The sequence below is a fragment of the Scyliorhinus canicula genome, chromosome 6, assembly GCF_902713615.1.
Source record: "Scyliorhinus canicula chromosome 6, sScyCan1.1, whole genome shotgun sequence".
Classification (NCBI taxonomy): domain Eukaryota; kingdom Metazoa; phylum Chordata; class Chondrichthyes; order Carcharhiniformes; family Scyliorhinidae; genus Scyliorhinus; species Scyliorhinus canicula.
The window spans coordinates 73,616,521-73,632,582 of NC_052151.1; the positions used below are offsets into that span (position 1 = coordinate 73,616,521).

The 16,062-nt window shown below is 45.7% G+C and overlaps 1 protein-coding gene across 29 annotated transcripts in view; it reads right to left on the minus strand.

Annotated features, from left to right (window-relative positions):
* Positions 1-16,062, minus strand: part of snap91a (synaptosome associated protein 91a) — a 329,189-nt gene that overhangs the window by 160,095 nt on the left and 153,032 nt on the right. For 27 of the 29 annotated variants that reach the window (XR_005460942.1, XM_038799504.1, XM_038799494.1 and 24 more), the window contains one exon: positions 10,664-10,757. Coding sequence is in view for 28 of the 29 variants with exons in the window: in XM_038799504.1 (XP_038655432.1) it covers positions 10,664-10,757 (94 nt within the window). In the remaining variant the exon portion in view is untranslated. Of the gene's footprint in view, positions 1-10,663; positions 10,758-10,816; positions 10,911-16,062 lie in introns of all 29 variants that reach the window. The other 2 variants (XM_038799491.1, XM_038799498.1) reach the window with 1 other exon arrangement.

A 16,062-nucleotide genomic window follows, 5' to 3' on the forward strand; every position in this document is an offset into this window, starting at 1 on the left:
ACCAACGTCTACAGATGCACCATAGAAAGCATTCTTTCTGGTTGTATCACAACTTGGTATGGAGCCTGCTCTGCCGAAGACCGCAGGAAACTACAAAAGGTCATGAATGTAGCCCAGTCCATCACACAAACCAGCCTCCCATCCATTGACTCTATCTATAATTCGCGCTGCCTCGGTAAGGCAGCCAGCATAATTAAGGACCCCACGCACCCCGGACATACTCTCTTCCACCTTCTTCCGTCAGGAAAAAGATAACAAAATTTGAGGTCTCGTACCAACTGACTCAAGAACAGCTTCTTCCCTACTGCCATCAGACTTCTGAATGGACCTACCTCGTATTAAGTTGATCTTTTCTCTACACCTTGCTATAACTGTAACATTATATTCTGCAGTCTCTCCTTCCTTCCCTATGTACGGTATGCATTGTTTTGACAGCATGCAAGAAACAATACTTTTCACTGTATACTAATACATGTGACAATGATAAATCAAGTCAAATCAAAAAATCTTCAGCCAGAAGTGCCGAATGGATGATCCATCTTGATCTCCTCCGGAGGTCCCCAGCATCACAGATGTTAGTCTTCAGGCAATATGATTCACTCCATGTAATATCAAGAAACAGCTGAAGGCACGGGATACTGCAGAGGATACGTGCCCCGACACTAATCCGGCAACAGTACTGAAGGTTTGTGCTCGAGAACTTGCTGCACCCCTAGCCAAGCTGTTCCAGTGCAGTGGCATCTTTCCGGCAATATGGAAAATTGCCCAGGTGTGCCCTGAACACAACAAACAGGACAACTCCACCCCAGTCAATTACCACCCTGCGTCTACTGTCCACCACCAAAGTGATGGAAGGAGTCATCAACAGTGCTATCAAGCGACACTTACTCAGCAATAAGTGGCACAGTAGCACAGTGATTGGCACCGTTGCTTCACAGTTCCAGGGTCCCAGGTTCGAGGTTTGAGGTTCGATTCCTGGCTTGGGTCATAGTCTGTGTGGAGTCAGCACGTTCTCTCCGTGTTTGCGTGGGTTTCCTCCAGGTGCTCCAGTTTCCTCCCACAAGTCCCGAAAGACGTGCTGTTAGGTATCTTGGACATTCTGAATTCTCCCTCTGTGTACCCGTACAGGCGCCGGAATGTGGCGACTAGGTGCTTTTCACAGTAATTTCATTGCAGTGTTAATGTAAGTCTTCTTGTGACAACAAAGATTATTATTATAAACTGCTCACAGACACTCAGTTTGGGTTCCGCCAGGGTCACTCAGTTCCTGACCTCACAGTACAAACATGGACAAAAGAACTGAATACCAGAGTTAATGTGAGAATTACTGCTATTGACTTCAAGGCAGCATTTGACAGAATACGTCATCAAGGATCCCTGGCTAAACTGGAGTCAATGGGAATGAGTGGGGGGGAACTCTCGGCAGTTGGAGTCATACCTAGTACAAAGGAAGATGGAGGGCAACCATCTCAACTCAAGGACATCACTGGAAGAGTTCCTCAGGTTAGTGTCCTCGGCCCAACCACCTTCAGCTGCTTCATCAATGACCTCCGCATCATCATAGATCAGAAGTGGGGATTTTTGCGGATGACTACACAATGTTCAGCACCATTCGGGACTCCACAGATAATGAAGCAGTCCATGTCCAAATGCAGCAAGCCCTGGACAATATCCAGGCTTGGGCTGACAAGTGGCCGGTTCCATTCGCGCCACACAAGTGCCAGGCAATCTCCTACAAGAGAGGATCTAACCACTGCCCCTTGACATTCAATGGCATTACACCACTGAATCCCCCACAATCAACATCCTGAGGGTTATCATTGATCAGAAACTGAACTGGACTAGCCACATTAATATTGTGGTTACCAGAGCAGATCAAAGTCTAGGAATCCTACGGCAAGTAACTCGCCTCCTGACCTCCCAAAGCCTGTCCTCCATCTACAAGGCACAAGTCAGAAGTGTGATGGAATACTCTCCACTTGTCTGAATGAGTGCAGCTCAAACAACACTCAAACTCAACACCATCCAGGACAATACGGCCTGCTCAATTGTCCCCCCCATCACAAACATTGAGAGTTACAAGTTAGCTAGGAAGGCTCTAAAGAGAGAGATAAGAAGAGCCAAGCGAGGACATGAGAAGTCTTTGGCAGGTAGGATCAAGGATAACCCTAAAGCTTTCTATAGGTATGTCAGGAATAAAAGAATGACTAAGGTAAGAGTAGGGCCAGTCAAGGACAGTAGTGGGAAGTTGTGCGTGGAGTCCGAGGAGATAGGAGAGGTGCTAAATGAGTATTTTTCATCTGTATTCACACAGGAAAAAGACAAAGTTGTCGAGGAGAATACTGAGATACAGTTTACTATACTAGAAGGGCTTGAGGTTCATAAGGAGGAGTGTTAGCGATTCTGGAAATTGTGAAAATAGATAAGTCCCCTGGGCCAGATGGGATTTATCCTAGGATTCTCTGGGAAGCTAGGGAGGAGATTGCTGAGCCTTTGGCTTTGATCTTTAAGTCATCTTTGTCTACAGGAATAGTGCCAGAGGACTGGAGGATAGAAAATGTTGTCCCCTTGTTCAAGGGGAGTAGAGATAACTCCAGTAAACTATAGACCAGTGAGCCTTACTGTTGTGGGAAAAGTCTTAGAAAGGTTTATAAGAGATAGGATGTATAATCATCTGGAAAGGAATAATTTGATTAGATAGTCAACATGGTTTTGTGAAGGGTAGGTCGTGCCTCACAAACCTCATTGAGTTCTTCGAGAAGGTGACCAAACAGGTGGATGAGGGTAAAACAGTTGATGTGGTGTACATGGGTTTCAGTAAAGCGTTTGATAAGGTTCCTCACGGTAGGCTATTGCAGAAAATAGAGGCATGGGATTCAGGGTGATTTAGCAGTTTGGATCAGAAATTGGCCAGCTGATAGAAGACTAAGGGTGGTGGTTGATGGGAATGTTCAGACTGGTGTCCAGTTACTAGTGGTGTACCACAAGGATCTGTTTTGGGGCCGCTGCTGTTTGTCATTTTTATAAATAACCTGGACGAGGGCGTAGAAGGATGGGTGAGTAAATTTGCAGATGACACTAAAGTCGGTGGAGTTGTGGACAGTGCAGAAGGATGTTACAAATTACAGAGGGACATAGATAAGCTGCAGAGCTGGGCTGACAGGTGGCAAATGGAGTTTAATGCAGAAAAGTGTGAAGTGATTCATTTTGGAAGAAATAACAGGAAGACAGAGTACTGGGCTAATGGTAAGATTCTTGGTAGTGTGGACGAGCAGAGAGATCTCAGTGTCCATGTCCATAGATCCCTGAAAATTGCCACCCAGGTTGAGAGGATTGTTAAGAAGGCGTACGGTGTGTTAGCTTTTATTGGTAGAGGAATTGAGTTTCGGAGCCATGAGGTCATGTTGCAGTTGTATTTGGAGTATTGCGTGCAGTTCTGGTCGCCACATTATAGGAAGGATGTGGAAGCATTGGAAAGGGTACAGAGGAGATTTACAAGGATGTTGCCTGGTATGGAGGGAAGATCATATGAGGAAAGGCTGAAGGACTTGAGGCTGTTTTCATGAGAGAGAAGGTTAAGAGGTGACTTAATTGAGGCATACAAGATGATCAGAGGATTAGATGGGGTGGACATCGAGAGCCTTTTTCCTCGGATGGTGATGTCCAGCACGAGGGGACATAGCTTTAAATTGAGGGGAGATAGATATAGGACAGATGTCAGAGGTAGGTTCTTACTCAGAGAGTAGTAAGGGCGTGGAATGCCCTGCCTGCAACAGTAGTGGACTCGCCAACACTAAACGCATTCAAATGGTCATTGGATAGGCATATGGACGATAAGGGACTAGTGTAGAGGGACTTGAGGGGTTTCACAGGACGGCGCAACATCGAGGGCCAAAGGGCCTGTACTGCGCTGTAATGTTCTATGTTCAACCGAATAGTGGTAGTCATATGTACCATCTACAAGATGCACGGCAGTAACTCACTAAGGTTTCTTAGACAGCACCTTCCAAACCCACGACCGCTATCATCTAGAAGGACAAGAGCAGCAGATACCTGGGATACACTCACCACCCTGACTTGGAAATATATCGACGTTCCTTCACTGTCGCTGCGCAACATCCTGAACTTCCTCCCTAACAGCACAGTGGGTGTACCTGAACCTCAAGGACTGCAGCCATTCATGAAGGCAACTCACCACCACCTGAAGGGCAACTAGGGATGGACAATAAATGCTGAGCTAGCCAGCGGCTACCACATCCTGTAAATGAATAATAAAATATATGGCAAATTGCCATATATTACCCTATTACTTGTGTCATCAGCAAATTTAGCAACCAAACTTTTAGTCCCCTTGTCCAAGTAATTTATGTAAATTGTAAGAAGTCAAGGCTGCTGCACTGATCCTTGTGGCACACCACTCGTCTCATCCAACTTAAAAAGATCCATTTATGCATTTCCTGTTAGCTAGCGAATCTCAAATCCATGTCAATGTGTTACGTGCAAAACATGAGCTTTTATTTGATGCAATAATCTTTGATGTGGCACCTTATCAAATGCTTTCTGGATCTAGCTTTGTGGTTATGCCACTTGTTACTTGTCTACTTACTTACCTTTATATACACATTCAAACCCGCACCTGCAGTTATGAATAACAATAATGATAGGGTTAGGGTGGTGGAAAAATGGGTGCAATCAGCATATTGCGAGCGTAACACTCATTTGACTATTCAGAGTAAGGCTACATCATGCAGATAGTACATCCACAGGGTGAGCAAAGCAAATCATAGATGATACTGCTCGAAATATCAACAAAATTGAACATATATAAATTTTTCCAGTCATGGACTATAGCATTTCAAGGTGGTGGCTCACCACCAACTGCTCAAGAGCAATTAGGGATGAAGAATAAATTCTGGCCTCGCCAGCTATACTCTCATCCCGTGAACAAACAAAGAAAACAGGTTACAAGAAAATGACTAGCTCGGCGGTAGATTTATGTCTCAATGCTGGCACTGCAGACTGCAGCTTTTTATATAGGTTTTAGAAAGCTTACACCAGGCCAATATGACCATGCATGGTATTGTCAAGTTGCAGAGGTCAGGGCAGACAGAACAGATTGGGAAAACCATATTGGATTCATGAACTGACTTTGCTCGGTGCTTTATACTTCAATAATGATAAAAATAATTAGTAATGAGCTGCAACTTCACTTATATATTTTCACATTTCTTGGGATCGGTGAAAAGGAACTGAGGAACTCATCAGAAAGTATTAGGATTCTGTATTGTGGATAATAACAATCGTAGACTACTGGACACTTTTACTCTCAGCATATATAGCACATTGAGAGACAGTGTAGTGTTGCAACTGCAATCCTGAAAATTTTGTAGCAATTAAGCTGCAGTATAGAACGCCAAACAATAAGTCTTCGCTTTTTTGCCCTGCTTAAAGTAGTTTGGTTTTTAAAATTGTTTATTCTTTAGGGCCTGGTTTTCTGATTTGCACAGTATTTTAGTTTTTATGTTCTATGTGTGCATTGTCAGTAGAGTTGCTTGTCGGTGTTGGAGGTTGCACACCAGCATTGCCTGTTGTCATCACAGATGAGCATAAAGCAAGTGAATAGAAAACGTATTGACTTGTAGAAATTCAGGACAAAGAATACTGGAAATGGATCGGAAGGTGATTTTGAATGCTCGGGAAGAAAATCATTAGGGCAAATAAACACAATGTGTTGAGATAAAAACAGATGCAAAAATTACATACATTGTAGCAAACATTTAGCATTGCATACATTGAGCTGTAAAGCTAGAAGAACTATAGAAGAAAGCACTTGGGGAACAAGGTTTCTGAAACTTACAGAGCAAAATATGGCAGAGATTTTCTGTGGAATTCAAGGAAAGGGTCAGAGAACTAGACTTGGGGGCGCTCCTCCGCTTCTAATCATAGCAAAATCAAATTATACAGTACAGGAGGAAGACATTCGGCTTACCATGTTAGGAATACAGAGTTCTGCACATGTATGGTACAGTATTTCAACTTGCACATTGGTGTTTCCAGATGAGAAATGTCAGGTGTGAAATGTACGAAGGAACTTGACTCTAGCTTCAACATTTATTTGGGAACCCATGATTCACTTAAAATTGCAATTTTCAGGAACATAACTACAACTTTTTAAAGTGAGTACTAACTGTACTTTAAGAACCTCTGCCCTTGTCTACATTCCCTTTTTATAAATGATTTTATTAAAGGCACTTTGTATTTATACATAGAAATATCGGTGAAAGAAAGATAACAAAAACACAAGAAACCACGACAACTGATAAGCCTGCAACTCACCCCACCCTTCATTTTCCCCCCTCGCCTTCCCACCTCCAACCCTCCAAAACAAATAAAAAACTTGAAACCCCTAACCCCATCGCCCCGGCCCCCTTTAAAAAGAAGTCGATAAACGGCTTCCACCTCAGTGTGAACCCCTCCTCAGCTCCCTGTATGGCAAACTTAACCTTTTCCAAGTGCAGGAATTCGGATAGGTTGCTCACCCATTGAGCTGCCAAGGAGTCTCGCTAGCCCAACAAAATCGATCTCCGGGCTATCAGGGAGGCAAAGGCTAAAATATTAGCCTCACCCTGCCTGACACCCGGCTCTTCTGACATCCGAAACATCGCCACGTCGGGACTCGGGTCCACCCCAACGCCCAAAGTCTCAGTCATGATATCCGAGAACCCTTCAGCTTTGGACACGCCCAGAACACGTGAACGTGATTCGCATGCTGCCCACATCTATCCTCCACTACTGCAATGAACCAGCTCATCCTCGCAACCGTCACATGGGCCCAATGCACCACCCGTTAAATTGGATGACGCTTAACCTCGCACACGACAAAGATGCGCTCGCCCTCCGCAGGGCTTCCTTCCAGTCATCTTTGGACAACTGCCTATCTTGTAACACCAGAGGAGGCAGCCTGGGAAGGTGGCACCTATTTCCTCACAGTCCCTTAACCGCAGGTACCCGAACCTATTCCCCTTAGGCAATATGTTTCTTCAAGCTCATCCAGGCCCACAAAAGTATCCTCTACAGGCCTGCAAACCTATCCCCTACAAACAAGTCCCTAAAGTACTCTATTCCCCACTGCCTCCACAAACCTATGATTATCGCATACTGTCACCCACAGAGATATGCCTTTCAACCTAAAATGTTGCCTGCACTGGTTCCAAACTCGCAATGCTGGGACCACCACATGGCAGGTGAGAACAGGAGAGGTGCCAAACAGTGCCCTCAAACTAGTCCCCCTACACAACACTGTCAAACTGAATCCTTCTCCACTGCCCATTTCCTCGCCATTGCGATATTCGCAACCCAGTAGTAATTGTGCAGACTTGGCAGTGCCAGCCCTCCCCCTTTCCAGAAACATCCTCCTCACCCGTGGGGTTTTTCCAGCACACGCTAACCTCAAAATTATCCCATACGCCTTCCTAAAAAAAGACTTGGGAACAAAGATGGGGAGGTTCTGGAACATGAAGAACTTGGGCAGCACCATTGTTTTAACCGTCTGCACATACCTTTCCATAGCAACACATCCCACCTCTCAAGTCCGATTTCATACTTCCACCAGTCGCGCCAAATTCAATTTATGCAACTGGGTCCAGCTCCGCACCACCTGTATCCCAAGATACCAAAAGCTCACGTCCACCACTTAAAATGGCAACGCCCCATGCCTCTTCTTCTGCCCGCTCCATAATCCTATCAAAACTTCCCACTGGGTCCGAGATATAACAGAAGATCATCTGCATACAACAAAATCTTGTGCTGGACCCTTCCCCGCTCAATCCCTCTCCAACTCCTCGACGTCCTGAGCACCACTGCTCTGGCGATAAAGCCATTGGCAAAGAGCAGTGGGGAGAGTGGACACCCCTGCCTCGTCCCCCCGGTTCAAACTGAAGTATTCCGAACTCGTCCCGTTTGTCTGAACGCTAGCCATCGGCGCCCTGTATGGAAGCTGAACCCAATCCACAAAGCTCTTGCCAAACACGAACCGGCCCAGCACCTCCAACAAATATATCCATTTGACCTGATCAAAAGCCTTCTCCGCATCGGCTGCCACCACCACTTTAACCTCCTGCCCCTCCAAGCGCATCATAACATTGAGCAATCTGCACAAATTTGCCAAAAGCTTCTACCTCTTCACACACCCAGTCTGGTTCTCTCATCACATTTGGCATTTAGTTCTCCATCCGTGACGCTAGCACATTCCACATACCGGTGAGTAAATTCAAGGAGGAGTTAAGACATTTTTAATTGGTAATGGGTTGAAGGGTTATCGAGAACAGGTAGGACAATTTGTTACGGCCAGGAGAAGACTCGATGGGCCAAAGGGTCTAATTTTGCTCCTTTATCTTATGAATTTATGAACCTGTGCTAACAACTTCGTATCCACATTTAACAGCGAAATTGGCCAGTACGACCCACACTGCTTCGGGTCCTTATCCTTCTTTAAAATCAATGACATGGATGCCTGAGACAATGTTGAGAGGGCACCCCCCTTAGACATCCCCACAAGCAGGGGCCCCAGCTCCACACCAAACCTCTTATAGAACTTGGCTGGAAACCCCTCCACCTCCGGAGTCTTCCCGACCTCCATCAAACCTATGCAGTCTATCGCCTTCCTCACCTCAGCCCAATCGGGGCTGAAAAATCATTGGAGATGGTAACACATTATTTCAGGTAGATCACTTCTCAAGTTATTTGGCTGCCATGAGAACGAACAAGAGTCCTGGAGAAAGAGACAAGAAAACAGCTGCAGCTGTGAACAGTAGAGGGAACAGGCTATTTTCTGTTAAGCAATAGGCAGGACACTGATGGCAGCTTACACTGTTCAGACACGGGACCTGCGGATATTTAAAAGGCACCCACTCTGGTGTGCCGGGGAGGACTTAGCACCAGAGTGGATCTGGCCGCTGGAAATGAGTGATTCTGAAAACACAGAGGGAAACCACTTTCGACAGACACTGGATATTACAACAAATGCAGCAGCCAGCCAGCTGGAAATTGGTAGGAACTTTCAACTGGTTCCTGTAAAGATGATAATTCTTTGCAGAATGTGATGCAAAGTATAAACGTAGCAAGGGGCTTTCAGTGATGCAAGGAAGTTAAACGGGGTGGGGGCATCTTTTCTGTAGCTTTGTGAATTGATTACCTATTAAAGAAATGTTAAGTCTATGTTGATTTTACTTTTTGTTTTAAAGCAAAGACTTAAAATATGAAATCTTGTAGTGTGATCCTTTGACATCTCACTAGGGAATTCAAATCACTTTTTGAAATTTGTCAGTGTCCACAGGGATCGTTATCACAGTACTTGTTAGATAGGGAGATCAAAGATTTTGACCTAGCAATGAAGGATTGAAAATGTACGTTCAAGTTGGGATGTTGTGTGACTTGGAAGGGATGGTGAAGGTAATGCTGTTCCCTAAAACCAGTTCCGCTTAAATCATTCTAGGTGGCGGCAGTTGTGGGTTTGTAATATCTTGCCAAAGAAACCTTATAAATAATGTAGTGAATCTAGCAAGTGTTACAAATTGCAGTCAGGGTATGCCAGTGATGGAGGGGATGGATGCTTCAGCTGAAGGATGGGGCATTGATCAAGCAAAGCTGTTTCTTCCTAGATGGGAGCTATATCCCAGTCGTGACCAGCCATGCATGTGTTGAGTATCCCATTACACGTTTGACTTTTGCCTTTCAGATATCAGAGGGTTTCAGGAGTCAGGTGAGCCCTCATTGTAGGAAACCCAAACTCTAATCTGTTATAGTAACCATAGCATTTTTGTGGATGCTCCAGTTGAGTTTCTGATCAATGATGTCGGTAAGAGATATGGCAATGCGTCACAGAATTTCAAGTGGAGTAGTGAGACTCTTATGGGGAGATCGTCATTGCCTGGTATGTGGCACAAATGTTGCCTGTCCCTTATGAGCCCATTCACAATTATTGTACATGTCTTTCTGGTATGCAGGTATGGACTGCTTCATTATCTGAAAATGGCAACCGGAGCAGAGTATTGCAATCATCAGCAAACAGCTCCACTTCCAATAATGAAGTGACGACCATTTTCAGGAGTTTGCTTAACAAGTCAGGGACTGAACTTTTAAATATTGTGGCTCATAGGAAGATGCCAAAACAATTGGAATAGAGCAACTGTAGCTGGTAAAAGGATTTGGAGATCTTTCGATCCCACAGCAATTTTTTTCCATAAGTATTTTCAGCTTTAGGGATAAACCTGAGATATTCAAGCCAACACAAATGGATACATGACTTCAATTTAGATAATACTGGCATGATTTTGTAGGGCCAAGAAAGCAATTTATAGCATGCATGGATACAATTCTGTACACAAGGAGCAGGTACAGGCTGAAAACAATTAGAAATGGAAGAAGCATTCATTTTCTGAACAAACATGCAATAGGGGGAGCAAAGGGGAGGCAGTGTTCAAATAAGACCATGCATTTCTACGAATGCAAACTGTTCATGCATCAGAAAGCATTCAGAATTTGCATATAAATGCAAGATTTAATATGCAGATAGATCTGAAACAATCCCAATTAATTAAAATGAACCATTCAGTTCAGCAATGACAGTCACAACTACAAGCTGTCATGCTGATGAACTACTCACATCAAACTCCAGTAGTGCATCCAACTGCCCTTGCAGTATTGGCATGCCTTTCAACAATTTTTCTGGAGCTATAGTTCTCATTGCACCATCAGACCTGGAAAAAAAGCACGCCTGAGTTAAATAATCTATTTTACCTGCATGAATATTACTTACATCAAACTCCAGCAGAGCATCCAAATGTCCTTGAAGTATTTGCATACTTTTCAACAATTTATCTGAAGTCATAATTCTCATAACACCATCAATCCTGAAAAAAATTGTAGCTTTGGAATGAATTCTTACTGTATTATTTCACCATTATATGCAAAATAATCTTTATATATTTTCTCGCCTCTTCAATTGATTCCAACAACCGAAAGACTTTATTAGGAGAGACTGGAGAACAGGCAATCTTCACCAAGAGCTTCAAAAAATAAAATGGGCAAGTACTATTTCCATTGGGGCACAGTTGCTGATCTGTTCATTCAGGTTCAAGATGCCGATTTCCTTGCGGTGAAGTTTGGACTTTTAGAAACTTGCCATGTAATAATTCAAAACTAAATACATGGGGCAACTCCAACTAATGGCAGACACCATTAGATGTTATGCCACAGAACTGGTTAAGTTAAAAGGTTTAGTAACTGCATGGAACAAAGTGCTTTTCCACTACTGTTTGGTCAGTCAGAAGAACAGGAATTCTCTCCCCTGAAGAAACAACCTATTAAGGCCTTTAGCGATCAGGAGACGCAGGGGCCAAGATTCTGCTGAATCAGTAAGGGAAGATCTGGGGTGCAACAAATTTGAGGTGGGAGGATGTACATGAGAGGGGGGTGGGCAGCACCAAAACTGACTTGTTGGAGAATCTTCACTACACAGATTGCATCAGTTCAAAGCTGCAGTCCATTATCATGTTCAAAGGCAACTCGGGATGGGCAATAAATGCTAGCCTCATCAACGTTACATCAAGAGTGTAAATATTTTTTAAAAAATCATAGTCATGGTCTCCTTTCCATACATCAACCACTTCTTCCATTTATCAGGTACCATCCTCAATTTTAAGATGATCATGACGCCCTGTTTATTTTTATTTTTTTTTAAATGCAGCCCCAACTATTGGGTTTTTCATCGCAGTTGCACTTCATCATATTGGAAAGAACCCTAGTGAATTGTATGTTCATATACCTGCCTATCCTTCTCATAACATGAAGCCCAATATATGTCTGCATGTAAATTAGGATATAGAAAAAATGCACAAATAGCTGGAACATATATTTAAAGAAAAACAATGTTGCGGATGTTTCAACAGTTTTCACATGGCACAGCCTTCCCACTTGCAAATACATTAATCAGTTGTGATTTCAATCCAACTTTAAAAAAGGGAAACGGGGTCTATGTTTTTCACCTTGCACTCATCAGGACAGGCCGGACAGCCATATGTCTGAGGTTGCAACAATTAATACTGCATGAGAAAAAGATGCTGGTGCATGGCAAGCCAATTGATTGGTCAAGGCATTGCCTTTGAGAGTGCACCAGCGAACTATTGCCTCACACAGGCAATGGAACATGTTTAGGCATTGTATCTTTTTGGAATGAAACAGAAGCATCGGGACTATAGTTCCATGGTGCATTCTCTATGTCAATGCCTCTACCAATGAGAGTTGAAGCTAGGGGGCCACGAGATGCAGGTACAGCAGTTTTTCTGTGGGCTCTGGTGCTACTCTTTCTGCAATCCTTCTTTTATCCTGTTTGTGCAGCACATGCATGGCTAGTCCGTGGGGTTAATACTCCGTAATACACCACTAGAAGATTTTTGGATGTGTTGGGGAATAAAATGACACGGAATTCTAAGAAATTTGGTGATAAAAGGGAGCATTCGGATGCAATGGAGCTCCCTTTTCAATATGGTGACCTGGCCTCTTGACCCGCCGCTTTGTAAGGCGCTGCAAATGATGACTGAACATCATCAACAATATCAGAGTATTTCACGACCGACTTGGCTTGTTGAAGGAATCTTAATGCTCATGAGACCGAGCTGCAGAATACAAATAAAAGATTTGATGAAACAAAGGGAAGAATCTTGAATGTCGGAAATATTGCTTCATTGGTGGAAGTTCCCATCCGATCCTTGAAAAACCAGCTCCGTGGTATGCCAAAAACCCTGGAAGATTCGGAGAACCAAGGCCGAATGTCTGGGTTGTTGGTCTGACAGAAGAGTGGAGGGTTAAGACTCCCGTTAAGTTTTTGGAGAACTGGCTTTCCTTAATCTGGATGTGATGGTCGGGCGTTTCAAGTTGGAAATGGCACAGTCACAAATCAACATCCCAGGCCCATACTCATTTGCATTCATAACTTCAAAACATCATCAGAAGATTCTGGAGGCAGTGTGTCTTGGTGTGACCTGGCTCCATGAAGGGGCAAGGGTCTCCTTTTTCCAATGCTTCTCAGCAGCGACATAGCTGAGGTGAATTATGCCCTGCTTTATCCAGGGACCTCTAGGTCAATGACTCAGTTAAGTCTTTGATAATCCGGCTGGTGCCTTGGCCTTCGAAAAGTCCACAGAAGGCAAGCACTTGGACTAAATCTGCAGCTCATTGAAATTTGAACTTTGACTTCCGGTGGCACCAATGGTGTGAGCAGTCGCATATTTGGCAGCTCCCGATAGAGGCTGGTTTTTCGGACCTTTTCCCCGTTCGGAGGGTGGATATGTGGCTGAAAAAGGTGTAGGGCTGGCCAGAGGGAAGTCTAACTCCACTGGTGGGACTGGTGGATGGATCCACAGACCAGAAGTGGGTCAAGAAAGGAGCAGCTGGAACAGGAAAATCTTTGTGTACCACAGCAAAAGATGGCAGAGGGTGCAGGGCCTGCGCTGTCTACCAAATGGTCGATGGACCAACTGTGGATGTCTTAAATGAGAAGTTCAGCCAGCAGAGGAGAGAGGCCCACGAGGATCTAGCCACGGCTGTAGAATCGAGTGAGTGGAACAAAGGCTGGAGTCCCAGTGCCAGGCCATCCAGAAAGTGCAGGAGGCGGTGGGGGAGCACGAGGAGCAGTTGGCTTCCTTGGCAGCCGAGGTGAGGGTATTGTGAGATACCCAGAAGCGGCTATAGGAGGACCTTGAGGACTGCTCCCGGAGGCAGAAGTTGAGAATTGCAGTGATGCCTGAAGGCATCGAGGGAGCAGACACCGCCACATATGTGGCTGAAATACTTGAAAAGCAGATGGGAGAGGGGCCTTTGGCAGGTCCCTGGAGGTCAACTGAGTGCACAATGTGCTAATAAGGCCACCGGCAAACGAGTCATCGAGGGCAATGGTGGTGCATCTTCACCGGTTCCTAGATAAGATGATCTTGAGATGGGTGAGGCAGACGAAGAGATGCACCTGGAGGTGAGTGAGCTGCGAGTGCATCAGGACCTAGGCCTGGACTTAGCGAAGAGGGCGGCCGGGTTTAATCGGGTAAAGGCTGCCCCCTTTAAAAAGGGGATGGATCGTGGGATGCTGCACCCGGCTCGCCTCTGGGTGACCTCGAATAATAAAGAGCACTATTTTGGAACACAAGAGGAGGCGATGGAATTTTTGAAGGACAATGGACTGGCAGGTGAAAGAGGGAATTGAATTGTAGAAGAGGGATGTGGAGGGGAATGTAGTTTTCCTTTTTTCTTCTGGCTATTTGATCATTCTTGTATTTTTTGTTCGTTTGGTGGTTGGGGAACTCATCTCCTCAGAGATGTTTCGAGACGATGAGGTGAGTGCTCTTTTTCAGATTATTGGGGTTTTTCTGTTTCTCTTTTGCTTTCTTACTGTTGCACTGTTGGTTGCGAGGTGAGCGAGCGAGGGAGGGGAATCAGAGGGGTGTTGGAGGCCGTGGCGCCTTGGGTGGATCTGCCAGGCTAGCTGGGTGGGCTAGTTAATGGAGCGCAGTGGGGGCTAATCAGCTGGTTAGTGTAGCAGAGTGGGATGGGGGTTGTTCTTTTGTTCAGGGGAGGGGAGGCTGCTGACGAAGGTGCTGTTGCTGTGGTTTTATATGGGAGGGAGTGGTGATGGTGGGAGTGGTGGCGGTGGACATCCGGGGTGGGCCTGGAGGGTCACATGGTATGGGCGGGGGGCTGGTCTAAGAAAGGATATGGTTGGCAGGGGGGGTTTGGAGATGCCCTCTGACCAGGCTGGTCAAATGGAATGCAAGGGGGCTGAATAGGCCAGTCAAATGGTCGCATGTTTTCGTGCATCTGGAGGAGTTTGAAGGAGGATGTGGCCTTTTTGCAAGAGATACACCTGAAGATTGGGGACCAGACAAGGCTACGGAAAGGGTGGGTAGGGCAAGTTTTCCATTCGGTGTTGGAAATGGAGACGTGTGCGGTGGCGGTGCTGGTCAACAAGTGTGTGGTGTTTGAGGTGGGGAACGTTGCAGCAGATTCGTGGGGGGAGGTTTGTGATGGTCAATGGGAAATTGGAAGGGGTGCCAGTGGTCTTAGTTAATGTTTATACTCCAAATTAGGACGATGTGGAGTTTATGAGGAACGTGTGTGTGGAATGTCGACGGTGGCAAAGGACATGAAGAGGTTTATAGAGCGAATTGGGGTGTGGGGGGTTTGGGAGGCCGAGGGCAAAGGAGTTTTCATATTTCTCTCATGTGCACAAGGTCTACTCGCGGATTGAGTTTTTTGTGGTGGGTAAGTCCTTGCTGGCAGAGCTGGGATATTCGGCGATCGTGGTCTCAAACCATGGGCCGCATTGTGTGGATTTGCAAGTGGATCGGAGGTGAGGGGGGTGGGTGCTCAGCATCCGCAGTGGAGGTTGGATGTGGGGGGTTCTCGCGGAGGAGGAGGAGGAGGTGTGAGCGGGTGAGGGCCACCATCCGGGGTTACTTGGAAGTAAACGACACAGGTGAAGTCTCGGCTGCCAACCAATGGGAGGTACTCAAGGGAGAGTTTATATCAATTCAGGTTCATAGGGAGGAGGAGGAGCGAGCAGAGATGTCAAGTTTGGTGGACAAGATTATGCAGGTGGACAGAAGGTATGCGGAGGCTCCGCAGATGGATTTTTGAAGAAGAGGCAGAAGCTCCAGATGGGCTGGTGTCCACAGGGAAGGCAGTGGGGCAACTGCAGAGAGCCAGAGGGACAGTGTGTGAGTATGGGGAGAAGGCTAGCAGGATGCTGGCCCACCAGCTCAGGAAGCAAGCGGTGGCGAGGGAGACTGATAGGATTAAGAACAGCAAGGGTGTAGTGGTATTGGACCCGGTGGGGGCGAATGGGGTGTTTGAGGAGTTCAATTGGAGGCTTTAGAGTCGGAGTCCCCGGTCACAGGAGGAGGAGGAGGGATTTTTTTGGATGGGCTGGAATTCCCCAGGGTGGAGGCCGGCCTGGTAGAGGAGCTGGGAGCTCCCACTGGATTGGTGGAGCTGCTGGATGGTATGGGAGCAATG